This window comes from Sapajus apella, unplaced genomic scaffold (genome assembly GCF_009761245.1).
Source record: "Sapajus apella isolate SASKATOON/1434 unplaced genomic scaffold, GSC_monkey_1.0 scaffold52, whole genome shotgun sequence".
Taxonomy (NCBI): domain Eukaryota; kingdom Metazoa; phylum Chordata; class Mammalia; order Primates; family Cebidae; genus Sapajus; species Sapajus apella.
In genome coordinates, this window is record NW_022436992.1 from 10,241,104 (window position 1) to 10,260,665 (window position 19,562).

The following is a 19,562-nucleotide window of genomic DNA, read 5'->3' on the forward strand; positions in this document are numbered from 1 at the left end:
GAAGGGAAATCATGGGCGTTTCAGATCTTGACAACAATGAAGAGGAGACTTTGAAGGGCACAAAGCCATAGTTACCAGGACCTGTTCGAAGATAAAAGAAATTATGGCAGCCTGAATTAAGACAGAGTAGTAGATTAGAGAGATGAAGGAGGGCATGGAGATGAGGCAATTGATGTGGCTCCCAGTTTCTGTTTGCATGCCAAAGGGGATAGTTATGCCAACAACTAAGCAAATGTGAAAGGAGTAATGTGTGAGAGAAAGACGCTATTGATTCTGCAGCTATCTGAGTGGATAGCAGTCTGGAAGTCAGCTCATATGGAAGTAGGAAACTGTAGAGAGATATGTGAATTAGAAATAGAGATTTGGGAGTCAGCATTCAGTTGGAAAGTAAAACTCAGAGTTGTTATAGAGGAATAAAATAGATCATAGAGGAATAAAACAATAGAATAAGAGAAAAGATGGGCAAACAATGAAGCTCTGATTACCGCCAACTTTTAAAAGGCGGAGAGAAAGGATAAGGAGTCCATGAGAAGGAATAGCAGAGGGTCAGGAAAAACGTTAGGAGAAAAAAAAGTGTCTTGGAAACCAAGGAGGTACAAGTTTCAACACAGCACAAGTTATCGACAGAATGGATACAGCATTCAGGACAGTTCCAGTTTCTACGTATTTAGATATAATTCCTAATTTTGTTCTTAATGAGGGAATAATATTATCTGCTAAGGATTTGAGTGGTGAATTTCAGGAAGCATTAGAGAAAAATGGAGGTTGTTTCTTTTGGAAAAAGAAGAAGTAACTAACTGGAAAAGATGAAAGCATACTTGGGAGGTATTGAGGCTATGTTGTAGGATTTTCTGCAATCTCTGTGTGTTACTCTGCTTTGCATTGCTATAAAGGGATGCCTGAGGCTGGGTAATTTATAAAGAAAGGAGTTTTATTTGGCTCACAGTTCTGTAGGCTGTACAAGCATGATATCAGCATCTTCTTGGCTTCTGGTGAGGCTTCAGGAAGCTTTTACATATGGTGAAAGGCAAAGGGAGAGCAGGCACATCATATGGTGAGAGGGGAAGCAAAAAAGGGGAACGAGGCACAAAACTGTTTTAAATGTCTATCTTTTGTGGAGCTACTAAAGCAAGAATTCACCCATTTCTATGGAGAGGGCACCAAGCAATTTATGAGGGCTGCACCTCCATGACCCAACACTTCCCACTAGGCCCTACCTTCAGTATTGGAGATCACATTTCAACGTGAGATTTGGAGGTGACAAACATCCAAACTGTATTATTCCACTCCTGGTCCCCTAAATCTCATGTCCTTCACACTGCAAAATGCAATCATGCCTTCCCAATAGTCCTCAAAAGTCTTAACTCATCCCAGGGCTAACTCAAAGTTTCAAAGTCCAAAGTCTCATCCAAAACTGAGACTCAAGGCAAGTTCCTTCCACCTATGAACCCATGAGATCAAAAACAAGTTATTTACTTCTAAGGTACAGCGGTGGTTTGGGCATTGGGTAAGCATTCTTATTCTAAAAGGGATAAATCAGCCAAAAGGAAAGGGCAACAGGCCCCATGCAAGTCTGAACCTCAGTAGGGAAGAGACTAAATCTTAAAGCTCCAGAATAATCCTTCGCACCATGTCCTGCATCCTGAGCACTCTGGTGCAAGGTGTGTGCTCCCAAGGCCTTAGGAATCCCTGTCTCCATGGCTTTTTGGGGAGCTGTCCATGTTGACTGCCCTACTGGGTTGTAATTGAATGCCTATGGCTTACCCAGGCTGAGGATGCACACTGCCATACCTCTACCATTCTCACAGCTCCACTAGGCAGCACCCCAGTGGGGACTCTATGTGGGGGCTCTAACCCCACATTTCCCCTTGGCACTAGTAGGATCTCCCTGTGGGTGTTTTACCCCTGCACAGGCTTCTGCCTGGGCACCCTGGCTTTCCAATACATCTGAAATCTAGGTGGAAGATGCCAAGCCTCCCCCATTCTTGCATTCTGCACAACTGTAGACTTAACATCACATGGAAGCCACCAAGGCTTATGGATTGTGCCCTCCAGAGTAGCAGCCCAAGCTGTACCTGGAGTCCTCTGAGCTAAGGGTAGAACTGGAGCTATTGGAATTTGGGGAGCAGCTTCCATAAAGGGCTCAGGGCAGCAACGCCCAAGGATTATCTACTGGAACCATTCTTGCCTCCTAGGCCTCTGGACCTGCAATGGAAGGGACTGCCTGGAAGATTTCTGAAATGCCTTTGAAGTCTTTTTCCCCTTGCCTTGAATTGTAGCACTTGGCTCCCATTTAGTCATGCTAGTCTCTCTAGCAAGTGGTTGTTCTGCAGGCCTCTTAGAATCCTTTCCTGAAAATGCTGTTTCCTTCTCTACCACATCAGCAGGCTACAAATTTTCCAAATGTTTACCCTCAGTTTCCCTTTTAGTTGTAAGTCCCAAATTTAAGTCATTCCTTTGCTTCCATGTCTGATTCTAGGCTGTTAGAAGGAGCTATGACACTTCTTGACCACTTTGTGGTGAAAATTTAGATGATGAAAAAATTTGAAATTTCTTCTACCAGATAACCTAGGTCATCACTCTTAAGTTCAGCCTTCCACAAATCCCTAGTGCATGGACACAATACAGCCAAGTCCTTTGCCAAGGCATAACAAGGGTGACAGTTGTTCCAGTTCCCCACTTCATCAGCCTGGCTTTCACTGTTCATATTTCTATCAGCATTTGGTCACAACTTAGCCAGTCTCTAAGAAGTTCCAAACTTTCCCTCATCTTCCTGTCTTCTGAGCCCTCCAAATTCTTCCAGTCTTTTCTCATTACTCAGTTCCAAAGCTGCTTCCACATTTTCTGGTACCTTTATAGCAGTGCCCCACTACTCAGTACCAATTTTTTGTATTGTTCCATTTTTCATTGCTATAAAGAAATACCTGAGGCTGGATAATTTATAAATAAAGGAAGTTCATTGGGCTCACAGTTCTGCAAGCTGTACAGATATGGCACCAGCATCTTCTTGGCTTCCATTGTGGCCTCAGGAAGCTTTTACATATTGGTGAAAGGCAAAGGGGAAGCAGACATGTCACATGGTGTGAGAGAGAGCAAGAAAGAGGGGAGAGAGGCACCCCCAGATTCTTTTAAACAACCAGCTCTTTTATAAACTAGTAGAGTGAGAACTCACTCATTTTTGTGGGGAGAGCACCAAGGCATTCATGAGGGATCCACATTCATGACCCAAACACCTCCAAACAGGCCCCACCTCCAATATTGGGAATCACATTTCAACGTGAGATTTGGAGGGGCAAACATTCAAGCTATGTCACTCTGTAGGAACACAGAAGATAAGTCATGTGGTTGACCTTAAACACAGATTATTGTAATAAAAGAATAGAGAATGCAAGACCACTGAGAATGTTGGTAAAAGTAGTTATAGGAAAGTAAGAGATATAGAAAGGGCTTATAGACTGGGAGAAAAGGAACAACCAGTAGGTGGAAATTTCTTTGAGAAATAATGTAGTTATACTAGGGTTGTAGCACAGCTGAAAGGACGGGAGAGGCTATAATCAAAATTGAGCTTAAAATGTCTAATGGGGAGCAGTTCTAAGTGATGACAATATTCTGAGGTTGACCATGGGTATGGGTGACTATGAAAGAGACAAGAGGATGTGCACTGGAGTTAGAGGCCAAGGAACTGCAAGGTTAGGCTGTTGGATCTCCATGTGAACCCTGAACCTGAGTTGTGTCAGCTCAGATGGTGGCAGGACAATGCCTGGGATGCAGTGGGTAAATCAGTTGCACTTTGTTCAATGGAACAGATATAAAATAGAAAGGAAGGCTGGCTATGATCCAGGTGGAAAGTCTCCAGTGAATATGGACAATAGCTACCAGGTCAGATGGTGAAAAAATGAGAGGATGACTAGATGCCGTGAGTCAAAAAAAAGGAGTTTTCAAAATAAAGTCATTGAAGTTAGACAATTATAGACTATGAAAAATTCTGCAAGACATACAATCTGATTTCTTCAACAACACATTTTATTTGTTTTTTGAAGGTAAATAGAAGATGGAGAATGAAGTTTATAGACTAGAAGAGACTTAGGAGACAAAATAATCTCTATTTATAAACTTTATTAGATCCTAACTTAACATCCCAAATATACATAATAACATACTGTTAAACATACACAATAACATACTATTATATACACATACTCACATACATTTATAATTTAGAAAAAATGTGAATTATTTGATAATATTAAGGAATTATTGTTACTTTTCTAGATGTAATCATGGTACTGTGGTTATGCTTTTTTTTTTTTTTTTTTTTTTTTTTTTGAGATGAGGTCTCTCTCTGTTGCTGATCTTCACACACTGTAGCCTCCACCTACCAGGCTCAAGGAATCCTCCCACTTCAGCCTCCCAAGTAGCTGGGACCACAGGCATGCACCAGCACACCTGGCTAATTTTGTATTTTTTTGTAAAAATGGGGTTTCACCATGTTGCCCAGGCCAGCCTCAAACTCCTAAGCTCAGACATTCCTCCCACCTCAGCCTCCCAAAGTGCTGGGATTGCAGACATGAGCCACCACACCAGGCCTATTCTCTCATTTTATATGTATTTGAAATTTTCCATAGTAAAAAAATATTTTGACTCTTAGTCACATTCTTGAACACCTAAACTCTCGAGCAACATGTCCTGGGATAGCTGTCCACATGTGACCAGAGCTACAAACAGTAGACACTCTCATATCAAACTCACGGAGGTTTAATTGAAAATTCTTGTCAATGCCTTCAACCAAAAACCTTACCCAGTAGTGATACCAAACAATTGGTAGCATATATTCACAAATCAACTTCAATCAGAACCCAAATTAGGTTTCAGAAATGAAGAGCTAGACACCCATTCCAGAGAAGACAAGAACCTGGATCAGCCAAGACCAAGAACAGGATCACCCTGAAGTAAAGATTGAAGTATGACAGTGTTGTCCCAGCTATACCTCCTCCCAATTAGAGCCCTCATCAAGGCATTTAGGAACAATCCTTACCCTGTTATTGATACCAAAGAATAACTTTCTAAAGAAATTGGGGTTCAAGAGTGAAGAATCCAAATTTCGTTTCAAAACTGAAGATCTAGATTCCCTGACTAGAGAAAAAGAGTATGTAAGGAAGCCTTAGAACTACGACAAGACCAGAAACAAGACCTCTGTGATGAGAGAGTTCACAGTAACCAAACTGTTGTCCAGGTCTGTCCACAAGTGGAGCCTCTTGGGCATCCAGTGCTGCTATACGGTGGAATCAACTGCTCTATTGAGAGAAAGAGGATATTCCAGCGAAGTGGCTTCTGTGGGAAACTATAGTTTTACACAAAAAGCAGGCCTTCTTCATAAATAGCATGTTTAGACCTAAAGATAACATTTCAATATTATCAGTCTCTCAAGAAACAATTATTAGGACTTTGAACTAGAAAGAGAAAAAACTACCATAATTCAGAGATGAATAAAGCTTGCTTAATAAAGGATAATTCATCACCACAAAACAAAGCTAAGACAAGTTCTCTACAGCAGTGTTCTCAAATGTTGGTGTACATCAGAATCATTCTGGGGTCTTGTTAAAACAGATTCCTGGGGCCCATCCCCCAGTTTCTGATTCAGTAGGTCTGGGCTAAAGACCAAGAACCTTCATTTCTAACAAGTTACCAGGTGATGCTAATGCTGCTGATTTTGCAAACATACTTGAGAACCACTGTTTTAAGGTGATTAAATATACATAAACCATTTTCAAAGCTATCAGAGAGATGAGGTCATACACTGTTCCTTGCAGCATCTTGGTTTCCAAGGCTAAATCCACTAGGAACTGAAATGTTTGCAGGACTGGTGTTGCAATCCAGGGTTCCTCCACCTCAGAAAGAAGACAGTTTCTTTGACAGCTGGTTTTCTCTCTGTTAAAAATCATAGAGTAACCAGAATTATGATGAATCTCACTTAGAGCAACAATTGCAAGCTTTTCCCAATTTGGTAAACCCCAGAAGTATGAATGAAATGTGAAGTCCTTATTGTTAATTCTGCTATATGCTGATTATTCATTTAAGCAGAATATCCCATGGAAGAAAAGTCCCCACAAGAGTTTCATTGCTGCTTGGCACAACTGCTTGCTAAGTAAGAAAGATCTCCGTGTCATACAGATTAAGCAAGAGTTACTTAAAAATGTTAAAAATGCCCCTTTTGCCACAGACATATTCTCTGATAATGTGTAGCAACAAAAATTTTGACGGCTTTATTGAGGGATAATTTACTCATTATACAATTCACCCATTTAAGATAATCACTTCAATGGCATTTAGTATCTTCACAGAGTTGTGCAACTATCACCAAATCAATCTGGAACATTTTAATTACCCCAAAAAGAAATGCCATACCCATAGCCATCATCCCCCAGTGCCATCATCACCAACACTAGTCTACTCCTGACTCTATAGATTTGCCTATTCTGGTCTTTTGTGTCTGTCCTTTCATTTAACATAATATTTTAAAGATTCACCTATGTTGTATCATGTGTCGGTACTTCATTCCCTTTTATTGCAAATAATATACTATTGCATGGATATGCCACATTTTATGTATTCATTCTCAGTTGATGAACATTTGTGTTGTTTCCACTTTCTGACTATTATGGATAATGCTGCCAAAAACATTTGTGTACAAGTTTTTGTGTGGACATGTGTTTTAATTTCTCTTGTATATATACTTAGTGAAATTGCTGAATTATATGGTATGTTTAACTTTTTGATGAACTGCCAGACTGTTTTCCTAAAAGGCTGTATCATTTTACATTCCCACCATCAGTGTATGAGGGTTCCAATTTCTCCATACTGTCACAACATTTTTTATTATCTTTTTTATTATAGCCATCCTAGTGGGTCTGAGATAGTACCCTATGGCTTTGATTTGCATTTCCCTAATGATAATGAGCATATTTTCTTATGCTTCTTGGCTATTTGTAGAACTGTCTATTCAGATTCTTTACCATTTTAAACTGGATTATTTATCATTTTTTCATGAAGTTGTAAGAGTTTTTTTTTTTTTTTTTTTTTTTTTTTTATATCCTAGCTACAAGTTTCTTATCAGATATATGATTTGCCAAGAATGTTCTCCCATCCTATGTCTTTTCACTTTCTTGGTAGTGTCCTTTTGAAGCACAAAAGCTTTTAATTTTGATGATGTTCAGTTTATCTATTTTTATTTCTTCTGTTGCTTGTGCTTTTGGTGTCACAACTAAGAAACCATTGCCTAATCCAAGGTCACAAACATTTACTCCTGTGTTTTCTTCTAAGAATTTATCCAGCACTTTGGGTGACTGAGGCGGGTGGATCACCTGAAGTCAGAAGTTCAAGACCAACCTGACCAATATACAGAAACCCCATCTCTACTAAAAATACAAAATTAGCTGGGTGTGGTGGCACATGCCTGTAATCCCAGCTACTCAGGAGGCTGAGGCAGGAGAATCGCTTGAACCCAGGAGGTGGAAGTTGCGGTGAGCCAAGATCTCACCATTGCATTCCAGCCTGGGCAACAAGAGCAAGACTCCATCTAAATAAATAAATAATTTTTTTAAAGAATTTATGTAGTTTTGGCTCTTACATTTAGGCCTTTGATATATTTTGAGTTAATTTTTGTTTTTTTGAGACGGAGTCTCACTCTGTCTCCAGGCTGGAGTGTAGTGGCACATTCTTAGCTCACTGCAACCTCTGCCTCCTGAGTTCAAGCAATTCTCTTTGCCTCAGCCTCCTGAGTAGCTAGGACTACAAGTGCGTGCCACCATGCCCAGCTAATTTTTGTATTTTTAGTAGAGACAGGGTTTCACCATGTTGGCCAGGATGGTCTTGATCTCTTGACCTCGTGATCCACCTGCCTTGGCCTCCCAAAGTGCTGGGATTACAGATGTGAGCCACCGCACCTGGCCCTGAATTAATTTTTGTATATGTTGTGAAGAAAGGGTCCAACTTCATTCTTTTCCATGTGGCTACCAGTTGTCACACCATCATTTGTTGAAAGACTATTCCATATCCATTGAATGATTCTGGCAGCATTGCTGAAAATCGGTTGGCTACAATTGTGCTTTATTCTTTTTGCTTAGAATTGACTTGGCTATCAGGTCAATGTTAGCTTGATAGGGATAGCATTGAATCTATAAATTACTTTGGGAAATATACCATTTGACCCAGCAATCCCATTACTGAGTATATACCCAAAGGATTATAAGTCGATCTATTATAAACACACATGCACATGTATGTTCATTACAGCACTGTTTACAATAGCATAGACTTAGAATCAACCCAAATGCTCATCAAAGATAGATCGGATAAAGAAAATGTGGCACATATACACCATGGAATATTATGCAGCCATAAAAAAGGATGGCTTCATGTCCTTTGCAGGGACATGGATGAAGCTGGAAACCATAATTCTCAGCAAACTGATCAATAACAGAAAACCAAACACCACATGTTCTCACTCCTAAGTGGGTGTTGAACAATGAGAACACATGGACACAGGGAGGGGAACATCACACACTGGGGTCTGTTGGGGGTTGGGGGGCTAGGGGAGGGATAGCAAGGAATGGGGAGATTGTGGGGGGGATAACATTAGGAGAAATACCTAATGTAAGTGATGAGGGGATGGAGGCAGCAAACCACCATGGCATGTGTATACCTATGTAACAATCCTGCACAATCTGCACATGTACCCCAGAACTTAAAGTAAAATAAATAAATAAAATAAAAAAGAATGGCATTGAACCTATAGATCAATTTGAGGAATATTAACATCTTAGCAACATTAAGTCATCTAATCTATGAACATGTGATGTTTTTCCACTTATTTGGATCTTCTTTAACTTTATCCAACAATATTTCATGGTTCTCAGAGAAGAAATTTTATATACAAATTTATTTATTATATGCAAATTTATTCTTTTGTTAAATTTATTTTTAGGTAATCTATTCTTTATGATACTGTTGTAAATTAAATTGCTTTCTTAATTTTTGCTATGATTTAAATATGTTCCCCAAAGTTCATTTGTTAGAAACCTAATCCCTAATACAGCAGAGTTAAGCAGTGGTTAGATCATGAGGACTCTGAGCTCATGAACAGCTTAATGTCATTGTCATGTGAGTGAGTTAGTTATCACAAGAGTGGGCTTGTTATAAAAGCAAGTTTGGGCCTGTCTTGCTCTCTTGCTCTCTCTTGCCTTTCTGCCCTCTACCATAGGATGACGCAGTATAGAGGCCTTTGTCAGGTGCCATATCATGCTCTTGGACTTCCAGCCTCCAGAACCAAAAGCCAAATAGATTTATGTTCTTTATAAATTACCCAGTCTCAAGTATTCTATTATAGCGGCACAAAACAGACTAAAACAATTTTCTCATTTCCCATTACTACTGTATACAAATACAGTTGATTTTTGTACATTTTTGTATCCTGCAGCCTTGCCAAACTTGTTTATTAGTTTTAATAGATTTTGAGTGAGTTCCCTAGTGTTTTGTATATACAAAATCATGTCATCTTCAAATAGAGAGAAATTTACTTCTTGTTTTCCAATTTAGATGCATTTATTTTTCTTGCTTAATTGCCCTGGCTAGGACCTACAACACAATGTTGAATAGATGTTAAAGAGCAGATCTTTTCCTTGTTCCTGATCTTAGAAGAAAAGCATTCAGTCTTTCATCATTAAGTATGATATTAGCTGTCAGATATTCATAGATATCTGATATGATTTGGCTACATCCCCACCCAAATGTCACCTTGAATTCTCATGTGTTGTGGGAGGGACCCAGTGGGAGGTAGTTGAATCATGGGAGCAAGTCATTCCCATGCTGTTCTCATGATAGTGAATAAGTCTCATGAGATCCGATGGTTTTAAAAAGAGGAGCTCCCCTGCACAAGCATTCTCTTTTTGCCTGATGCCATCCATGTAAGACGTAACTTGTTCCCCCTTGCCTTTTACCATGATTGTGAGACTTCCCCAGCCACATGGAACTGTAAGTCCAATTAAACCTCTTTCTTTTGTAAATTGCCCAGTCTCAGGTATGTCTTTATCAGCAGCATGAAAATGGACTAATAATATAATGTCCCTTATCAGGTTGAGGAAGTTCTCTTCTATATTCCTAATATGTGGAGTGTTTTTCTCAAGAATTTGTAAGTCACTATTTGGATCAAGTGAAGGAAGACATAGAAAAATTAAATAAATGTGGAAGGCTAATATTGAACTTGAGGAAAAAAGTTTACCTTGATGGATTGTTGCTGACAATAGTGCTACCGGAGTATGCAATAATTATTACCAATTTAAACTTTGAGTCATTGTAATTCTCATAACCAGTTTAATGACCTACCCATTATCCTTCTACAAGGAAAAATGAACCTCCTTATTTCACTTAATATTCTCTTATTTTTTCTGTAGGTCTCAAGAACTTGAGTATGATGCTAAGAAGTGTAATGACAAGGGTTCTGTTATAATTCACAATTTCAGCAGGTCACCCAGGGTCCTGATAGGCCACCTAATACACTATAGCTTTAATAAGACTTGTTACTAATGAAGGATGAGCAGGGAATCTTTATTCCCATATGTTTAAACTTATCTTGTCATCACAAAAAAAAACACAGAACCATGCCCTTCCTCTGGGGAGAGAATCCCCAGCCACAGTCTTTCAATGGTGAATTTATGCACTCACCCATCAATACCTTCAAAAAAGTATTCCTCTGAAACCAGGAATTGCCTATGGAAATGCCGATGGATTCTGATGGAAAGGATAAACTGAAAAATGCTCTAAGGGCTTCAGCCAGAGACTGTGTGAAGGATCAGGTAGCAAAACTTAAAAAAAAAAAAAAAAAAAAGTTTTAAGCGAAACAAAATCGAGTCACATATATCATAATGGGAAATTCAATTTTATAAAGAAGAGAGAGGAGCTCCCAGAAACGGACTTGGTGATAAAGAGGAAAGAGATTGAACATTCTCTGATCCTGCAATCCAAACATAAGATTTTGCAGAGGGTGATCTTTAAGAAATACCTGGCTATCTAGACCTTATAGATTATGAGAAATCCAAGCCATTTCCACAGCAAATTCTTGCCATTACTTCCATCAGTATCTCCATGAAAATAGAAGAGCAAAATATCCAAAAGAGCCACAGAGAGAAGTTGATCAGTTCCAGCCATGTGATATGAAGAAGCCCTTGAGGACCAAGCAGGTCAGTGTCACTGTCTAGGACTCTACAGCAGCACAGTACAGGGGAGCACAGAGAGAAAGACCTCAGCATAACTACAGAGGTAAGCCCACCGCAAGTCCACTGCAGGATGGCAAGACGTTCTTGGGTAGAGTGGGAACTGATAAGGACTCTGAAAGCCAGGAAATTTATATACAGAGTACACAAAAGCTAAAGCTGAAGAATGGATCAAAAATGTCAAGCAGGAAATCTTCCATACTCCCACCATCTCAGCATGTTGTCAGTCATAAGAAAACACTCTCTATTCAGGCCATTATGCCAGTGATGGTTTCAACATCAGGAAGCAGGCCTGGTTCATTTATACTGACTAGAATAACAAAAATCAAAGAAGTGAGTGACTAAGATAGGAGTTATTATATTATCTTTTGTATGAACAAGATCTTTAATGCATTATTGTAAACAGCAGAGAACTCTAAACCACTTAGTATGAAAGTCGGGAGGACCATTTAGCAATGATAGTGAGATACATACTGCTTGGCTGGCATGCATACATAATTCACTTCTACCATAAAGCCCCTTCTTCCACCTGAGAATCATTCACCTTCCACTCTTCTAGAGAGACAGCTATCTCTAGGACAATCAAAGAACAGGAAACCATGTGCCAATTCTGCAAGAATCCTCTGCGCCATAGCTTTAACTGATCTCCTTTCTGTATTCTGTGTTCTTAACCATGTTCTTGGATATATGTATTGGGTGAATAGCAACCAATGAGGGTGTGTTTTATGCACATTTATTTTCTGCATATTTAAAATGTTTTATAAAGAAAATTAGTTCACACACATGAGAAATTGCACATGTTACATAAGCTTGTAACAAACCAATAGCTTGTGATAAAGCCACTGAAAACCAAAGTCACTCTGTAATAGTAATGATAGTTTGTCCTGTTTGCAAGAAAAATATTTCTCCAATTTTTTAAGTTCAAAACTATTTAATGAGTGTGTTACCATTTTGTTATTTACACAGCAACCCCAAGAAATAAATTATTGGTGCTTTGTATAATTCATTGTAAACTCTCAGATCACTTTTTAGCAAAGTAAAAAGCAAATAGTTTATATGATCAAAACCTTTTGAAATAAAAATGGTAAAATTGTTCCAAAAATAGAGGAGGGAATTCTCCCTAACACATTCTATGAAGCCAGTATCATCCTGATACCAAAATCAAACAAGAACACGACAAAAAAAGAAAACTACAGACCAATATCCCTGATAAATATAGACTCAAAAGTCCCCAACAAAATACTGGCAAACTTAATTCAATGGCACATCAAAAAGGTAATACAATATAAAGATAATATCAAAAAGATAATATCAAGTGGGCTTTATCCAGGGATGCAAAGATGGTTTAACATATGTAAATCAATAAATGTGATACATCACATAAACAGATTTAAGGACAAAAATCATATGATCATCTCAATAGACTCAGAAAAACATTTGGAAAAATTCAGCACTCCTTCATGATAAAAACCTTCAACAAACTAGGCATAGAAGGACCATACCTCAAAATAACAAAACCCATATAAGATAACCTCACAGCCAACATTATACTGAATGAGGAAAAGTTGAAAACATTTCCTCAAAAACCTGGAACAAGAAAAGTGTGCCCACTTTTACTACTTCTCTTCAACGTAGTACTGGAGTCCTAGCCAGAGCAATCAGGCAAGAGAAAGAAGTAAAAGGCATACAGTTTGGAAAAGATGAAGTCAAATTATTCCTGTTTATTGATGATATGGTATGGTATATCTAAAAATTTAAAAAAAAAATCTGAAAAAATTAAAAGCTCCACCAAAAAACTCTTAAATTTGATAAATGAATTTAGGGTTGCAGAATACAAAATCGACATACAAAAATCAGTAGCATTTCTACATACTGATAATGATCTAGCTGAGAATGGAACTAAGAAGGCAAACCAATTCATAATAGCTACAAAGAAAAAAAAAATACAGTACCTGGAAGAGTGCAGTGGCTCACACCTATAATCCTAGCACTTTGGGAGAACAAGACAGGTGGATTGCCTGAGCTCAGGAATTTGAGACAAGCTTGGGCAACATGGTAAAACCCCATCTGTACTAAAAATACAAGAAATCAGCTGGACATGGTGGTTGATGCCTGTAATCCCAGCTACTCAGGAGGCTGAAGCTGGAGAACTGCTTGAACCCAAGAGGGGGAGGTTGCAGTGACCCAAGATCATCCCACTGCACTCCAGCCTGGATAACAGAGCAAGACTCTGTCTCAAAAGAAAAAAAAAATACAGTCCCTAGGAATATATTTAACCAAGGAATTGAAAGATCTCTACAAGAAAACTACGAAACACTGAAGAAAGAAATTGTGGATGACACAAATAAATGGCAAAACATCCCATGCCCATGGATAAGAAGAATTAATATCAATAAAATGGCCATACTGTCCAAAGCAATCTACAGATTCCATGCAAACCCTATAGAATATCAACTTCATTTTTCACAGAATTAGAAAAAGCAATCCTAAAATTATATAGAACAAAAAAAGAACTCAAGTAGCCAATGCAATAACTAAGCAAAAAGAACAAAGCTGGAAGCATCTTAAATTATATTATAAGGCTATAGTAACCAAAATAGCATGGCACTGTTACAAAATTAGGCACATAGGTCAATGAAACAGAATAGAAAACCCAGAAATAAAGCCACATATTTGCAGCCACCTGATCTTTGGCAAAGTCAACAAAAACATACAATGTGGAAAATATACTTCTTTCAGTAAATGGTGGTGGGAAAATTGGATTGCCACATGCAGAAGAATGAAACTGGACCCCTACCTCTCACCATATACAAAAACCAACTAAGAAAGATTTAAAGACTTAAAAATAAGACCTGAGGCCAGGCACGGTGGCTCACACCTATAATCCCAAAACTTTGGGAGGCCGAGGTAGGTGGATCACAAGGTCAAGAGTTCAAGACCAGCCTGACCAACATGGAGAAACTCTGTCTCTACTAAAAATACAAAATTAGCTAGGCGTGGTGGCACATGCCTGTAATCCCAGCTACTTGGGAGGCTGAGGCAGGAGAATAGCTTGAACCTGGGAGGCAAAGGTTATGGTGAGCCAAGATCATGCCATTGCACTCCAACCTGGGCAACAAGAGCAAAACTCCATCTCAAAAAAAAAAAAGTAAAAAGAACTGTCATTTCATCCAGCAACCTCACTTCTAGCTATCTACCCAAAGGAAAGGAATCACTATATAAAAAAGATAATTGCACTCATATGTTTATCACAACACTGTTCACAGCAGCAAAGATATGGAATTGACCTACGTGTCTATCAATGGATGACTGGATTAAAAAAATGTGGTATATATACACAATGGAATACTATATTCAACCATAAAAAAAGATAAAGTCATGTCTTTTGCAGCAACATAGATGGAACTGGAGGCCATTATCTTAATTGAAACAAGACACAGAAAGGCAAATACCACATGTTCTCATAAGAGAGAGCTAAATATTATGTACACACGAATGTAGAGACAGGAATGATAGACAATGGAGACTCAGGGGTGAGGAGGTAGGAAGGGGATGGATGATGAAAAATGTGTTACCTAATGGGCACAGTGTCCATTATTCAGGTGACAGAAACCCTAACAGCCCTGACTCAACCACAAATGCAGTCTATGCATGTTACAAAATTACACTTTTACCCCATAAATTTATACAAAAAAAAAGAGTGTCTATCTGAAACAAAATATAAAGAAATTGATGTTGGAAAGGCTAAGTGAATTATACTTAGCCACACAGTGACACAACTAGAATTAGAACTAAGCCCCAAACGTGATGACCCTCTTGCATGGCTGTTCCTTCTAGCCTCTGACACCTTTATAGTTAGTATCATAATACATCCCTACTTACAGGAACAGGCATTTGAACACTGTCTTTTCCCAAGTTGGCCACAGAAGGGTGTGATCCAAGGCCATGGCTCTAGACCAGGTTGGGACACCTCCCTGCCCAACAGTATTACACGCACACACACACACACACACACACACACACACACACACACGAGTAAGGCTTGTTTGGACAGAACAGTGTTGATAGCTAGTGGAGGGCTAAGGACAGGGCTGCTGTTTACAGTTGTGCAGGATGTCCACTGAGCAACCCATGGGGGAGTCATTCACATTGCGGGTGTTATAGGCTGTGTATTTTCATGACAGCTTTCTGGCACATTAAAAGTCTCTTGAAGAGGAGACACCTTTTTCTATCTCACATGAAGGCTTCATATGGGCTGGGGAGGGATGAGACCTGCAAGAACAGGAATGAGATAGATATGGCAGGGTAGGATCAGTGAAAGAATCAAATTGATGTAGGAAATGGCCAGACCTGGGCATAACCATCAAGGCCAAGGTTAGTTCCAGAGAGGAGTCAGAATTGTCTGGTGAGTGAATGAGATGAAGAAAGGGAGACAACAAATGAAGCCAATTTTCTGAAAAGTTAGCTTGTGAATGGTTGCAAAGAAATGAAATAGTGGCTGGAAAAGTAGCTGCCATCAAGGGAAGATCTTTGTTTTGGTTTTAAGGATGGAATATAGTAATGCTTAATTGTATGATGATAGGAATATCAAGGAAACAGAAATCAATAATGCAGCAAGAGATGGAGAGGCTGAAACTAAAGTCCACAAGAATGTGAAAAAGACAAAACAGAAGAGGCAAGGAAGGGGGGACAAGAGCTTCATAGATAGAGTGAATGTCGAGGGACTTCCCTCTTACCTAATATTTCATCTTGCTTGTGAGTCATGAGAACAATAGCTGTCCGCAGATATTTGGTGATCAAATCCACTAAATAAAAATGTCTATAGAAAGATGTATATCCAATCAAGGCAGAATAAGTACAAAAACACAGGGCATCATCCTCTGAGGAGTTGGAGGAGAAAATTAGGGTAAATTATGAAGGATCCTCATTCAACATACTTTTTTTTTTTCTTTTAAACTTTCAGGTGGTTTTTGCTCTTACAGACTTTGTGATAGAAAATCTTGGGAAACAGTTTGTAGAGACACCACCTGTGGACCTGGCTACCCTGTATCAAGACATGTCATGCAACACTCCCCTGGTATTCATCTTAAGCACAGGCTCAGATCCCATGGGTGCATTTCAGAGGTTTGCCCGGGAAAGTGGATATGCAGAACGGTAAGGTCATGTTGGGCAGTTTTAATAATGCATATGCATATGAACATCTCTTTGTTAAAATTTGCCTTTGTTCTTCCCCTTACAGAGCACAAATTCTTATATTCAGGTATCTCTTACTAAATAAATTAAGATATGTTAATAGTTAGCTATTGTTAAAATAGGGTCAAAAATCGTAAAAGTAGCTGTAAATTTTATTTAAGCAAAGGAGAAATTGCTTAAAATGTTGAAGTATAATAATTTGGTGGAATAATGATTGAAATTTGGTATTTAACATGGATTTTAACATAACAAAAAAGGTACTGAAGCTTACTCTCTATAATCAAATGTACAATAAATGAGCTCTTTATGTTCTATTATTAATCTCATCCTTCTAATGAGTCTTCACTCTGCTGGGCAATAGGGACAAGGGGGATATTTAAACTTGCCCATTTACATTATATTCTTCTGATTTAAATGTCTCCTTTACAGTAAGCTGATTTGTTTTTTTTAAAATGAAAGTTCAGTCTTCCTAACTCCCCTTTCTATCCCTAATCCTCTCCAACATGGTATCCAATTTGCAGAAAAGTACACAAGACCACACAATGGCAGAGGATAATAGGGGTCTTAGATCCACAAGGTAGCCTCCACCTCTGATGGGTACCTGCATGGAATGGCTGGTCTGGCCTTGTCTTTGGACTGGGAATTAATGATGGGTTCCATTTCTTCATCTGGAGTTCATGTTCTGTATTAGTTAGAAGTCTCCAGAGATATAGAAATAATAAGGTAGGGATGTGTGTGTGTGTGTGTGTGTGTGTGTGTGTGTGAGAAGTTGCAAGATTTGCAGTCAACAACTGGAAACAGGACCACTTACGTGTAGTTCCAGTCTGAATCCAAAAGCCTGAGAGCCAAGAGAGCTGAGAGTATAAGTACCAGTCCAAAATTCAGCAGGCTTGAGACACAAGAGCCAGTGTTTCGGTCTGAGTCTAAAGGTCAGAAAAACTCGATGTCCCTGCTTAATAGTCAGGCAGGAGAAGTTCTTTCTTATTCAGCCCTTTTGTTCTATTCAGGTCTTCAATTGATTAGCTAAGTTCCGCTCACTTAGGAAAGGCAATTTGCTTTACTCCATCTATTAATTTAAATGCTACTCTCACCCAGAAACACCCTTACAGACACACCCTGAATAATGTTTGACCAAATATGTAAATATCTCATGCCTTAGACAAGTTGACACATAAAATAAATCATCAAATGATCCTAAACATTTGCCTTCGGTTCTGAAATCTCAACAAAGTATTACTGTAGACTTATTAAGAGTTTCTGTGAATCAGTAAGAAAAAGAAAACAACCCAATAGGAATAAAGACAAAAAATACAGAGAATTCTCAGAAAAGGAAAACTAAATGCCCAATAAGCATATGAAAATCTATCCAGCCATACTAGTAATTTGGAAACAACAAATTAAAACCATGAAAAGATGCCATTTCACACCTATCCAATTGGCAAAATTGTGGCAAAGATATGGAGCTATGGAAACAATTCATATTGCAAGAGGAGTCAAACATAGGCAAAAATTATTTGACAGTATATATCAGAGTCAAAGAGGGCATCTTCAGTATCTCAACAATTCACTACTGAATTTCCATCCTAGAGAAAAAAGTCCGTCATATGTATACAAGAAACCACGTTCAATCACATTTTTTTAATAATTTCAACTCTTAGGCCCATGTGGTATTTGGTTTTCTGTTCCTACATTAATTCATTTAAGATAATGGCCTCCACTGCATCCATGTTGCTGCAGAAAACATATCATTTTTTTTTATGACTGCATGGCATTCCATGGTGTATATATACATTTTCTTTATCCACTCTACTGTTGATGAGTACATACCTATGTTGATTTCATATTGTTGCTATTGTGAATAGTATCAAGAACATTTATAGAAACACTGTTTGTAATAACAAAAGCTGGAAATAACCTAAATTTCCATCTAGAAAATGAGTATATAAATTGATATATTCATAAAATCTTATGTAATACACCATAGCCATGAAAATGAATAAACTAGAATAATGTCTATCAATATGACTACATCACACAAACTAATATTGAGCAAAAAATATATATATTTCAGGAGAACTAAATATTTAAGAAGTAGGATAAAATGTGCAAAATTATTAAACATACAAATAATTGCATGTATTATTTAGGACTTCATATTTTTAAAATAAAAGTGTTAAGAAAGGTAGAGAAATTATATGAAATCCAGAATAGAAGTGACCTTGTGAGTAGAGGTTAGGTCATGAAAGAGAAGTAAACAGGGAGAGGTAGACCACAAGCTGAAATCATGTAGATAATGTTTTATTTCTTAAGCTGGGTTGTGGATACATGGATACCCAGTGTATTAACTTTATCACTTTTGTGACTCTTAAGTATTTCATAATTTTTAAAGTAAAGGTATAATTGAAGATGACAATTAGAAAATTGGAAGATTATTAATCACTAGCTAATGTGTGCTAATTTCTTGATACATTCAGGAGGAAAGAAGAAGTATAGAATCACGATATTCCCTTAGGAAAATTAGTGGTTTAGTGTATGTGTTAAAATTTTAGGGAAAAACACTAAAGTGATAAATGATCTGTAGCTTCCAAGCAAACAGAGGAGAAAAAGAATATATAGTCCAGTATTTCAATTCAAAAGTAGATAGGAATAAAGAAAATCAAAGATGAGGTATAGTAAATCAAAAAATCAAACTAGAGAGTAGAAATTAATGCAAATACCTAAATAGCTATAAATATCTCACCTAAGAACAAATAAAAGTGATCAAGTGAGATTTCAAAAACAATTTTTAGTTATATCCTATTTAGAAACCACATATACAATACAAAAACAATACAGGAAGGTAGAAAATAAAAAAATTCAAAAGATGCCATGCAAATACTAAAAGAAAGCTAGTAATAGTTCCAATGTATATCACAGAGTTTGAAGCAAAAAAATTATTAAGGATGAAAAGAAAATCTGCATGATATACAAGACAATCTATGAAGAAGAGACACCAATCATGAAATTGTACACAACTAACAACAAATCTTGAACTATATAAAGCAAAAACTGGAGAAATTTATGCAAGAAGAAATTGATAAATCAACATTAATATGGAAAATT

General features: G+C 37.9%; 1 protein-coding gene across 2 annotated transcripts in view; it reads left to right on the top strand.

The window, feature by feature from the left end:
• Positions 1–19,562, top strand: part of DNAH6 (dynein axonemal heavy chain 6) — a 297,682-nt gene that overhangs the window by 225,487 nt on the left and 52,633 nt on the right. For both annotated transcript variants that reach the window (XM_032243483.1, XM_032243484.1), the window contains one exon: positions 16,231–16,421. In XM_032243483.1, the coding sequence (XP_032099374.1) occupies positions 16,231–16,421 (191 nt within the window). The remainder of the gene's footprint in view (positions 1–16,230; positions 16,422–19,562) is intronic.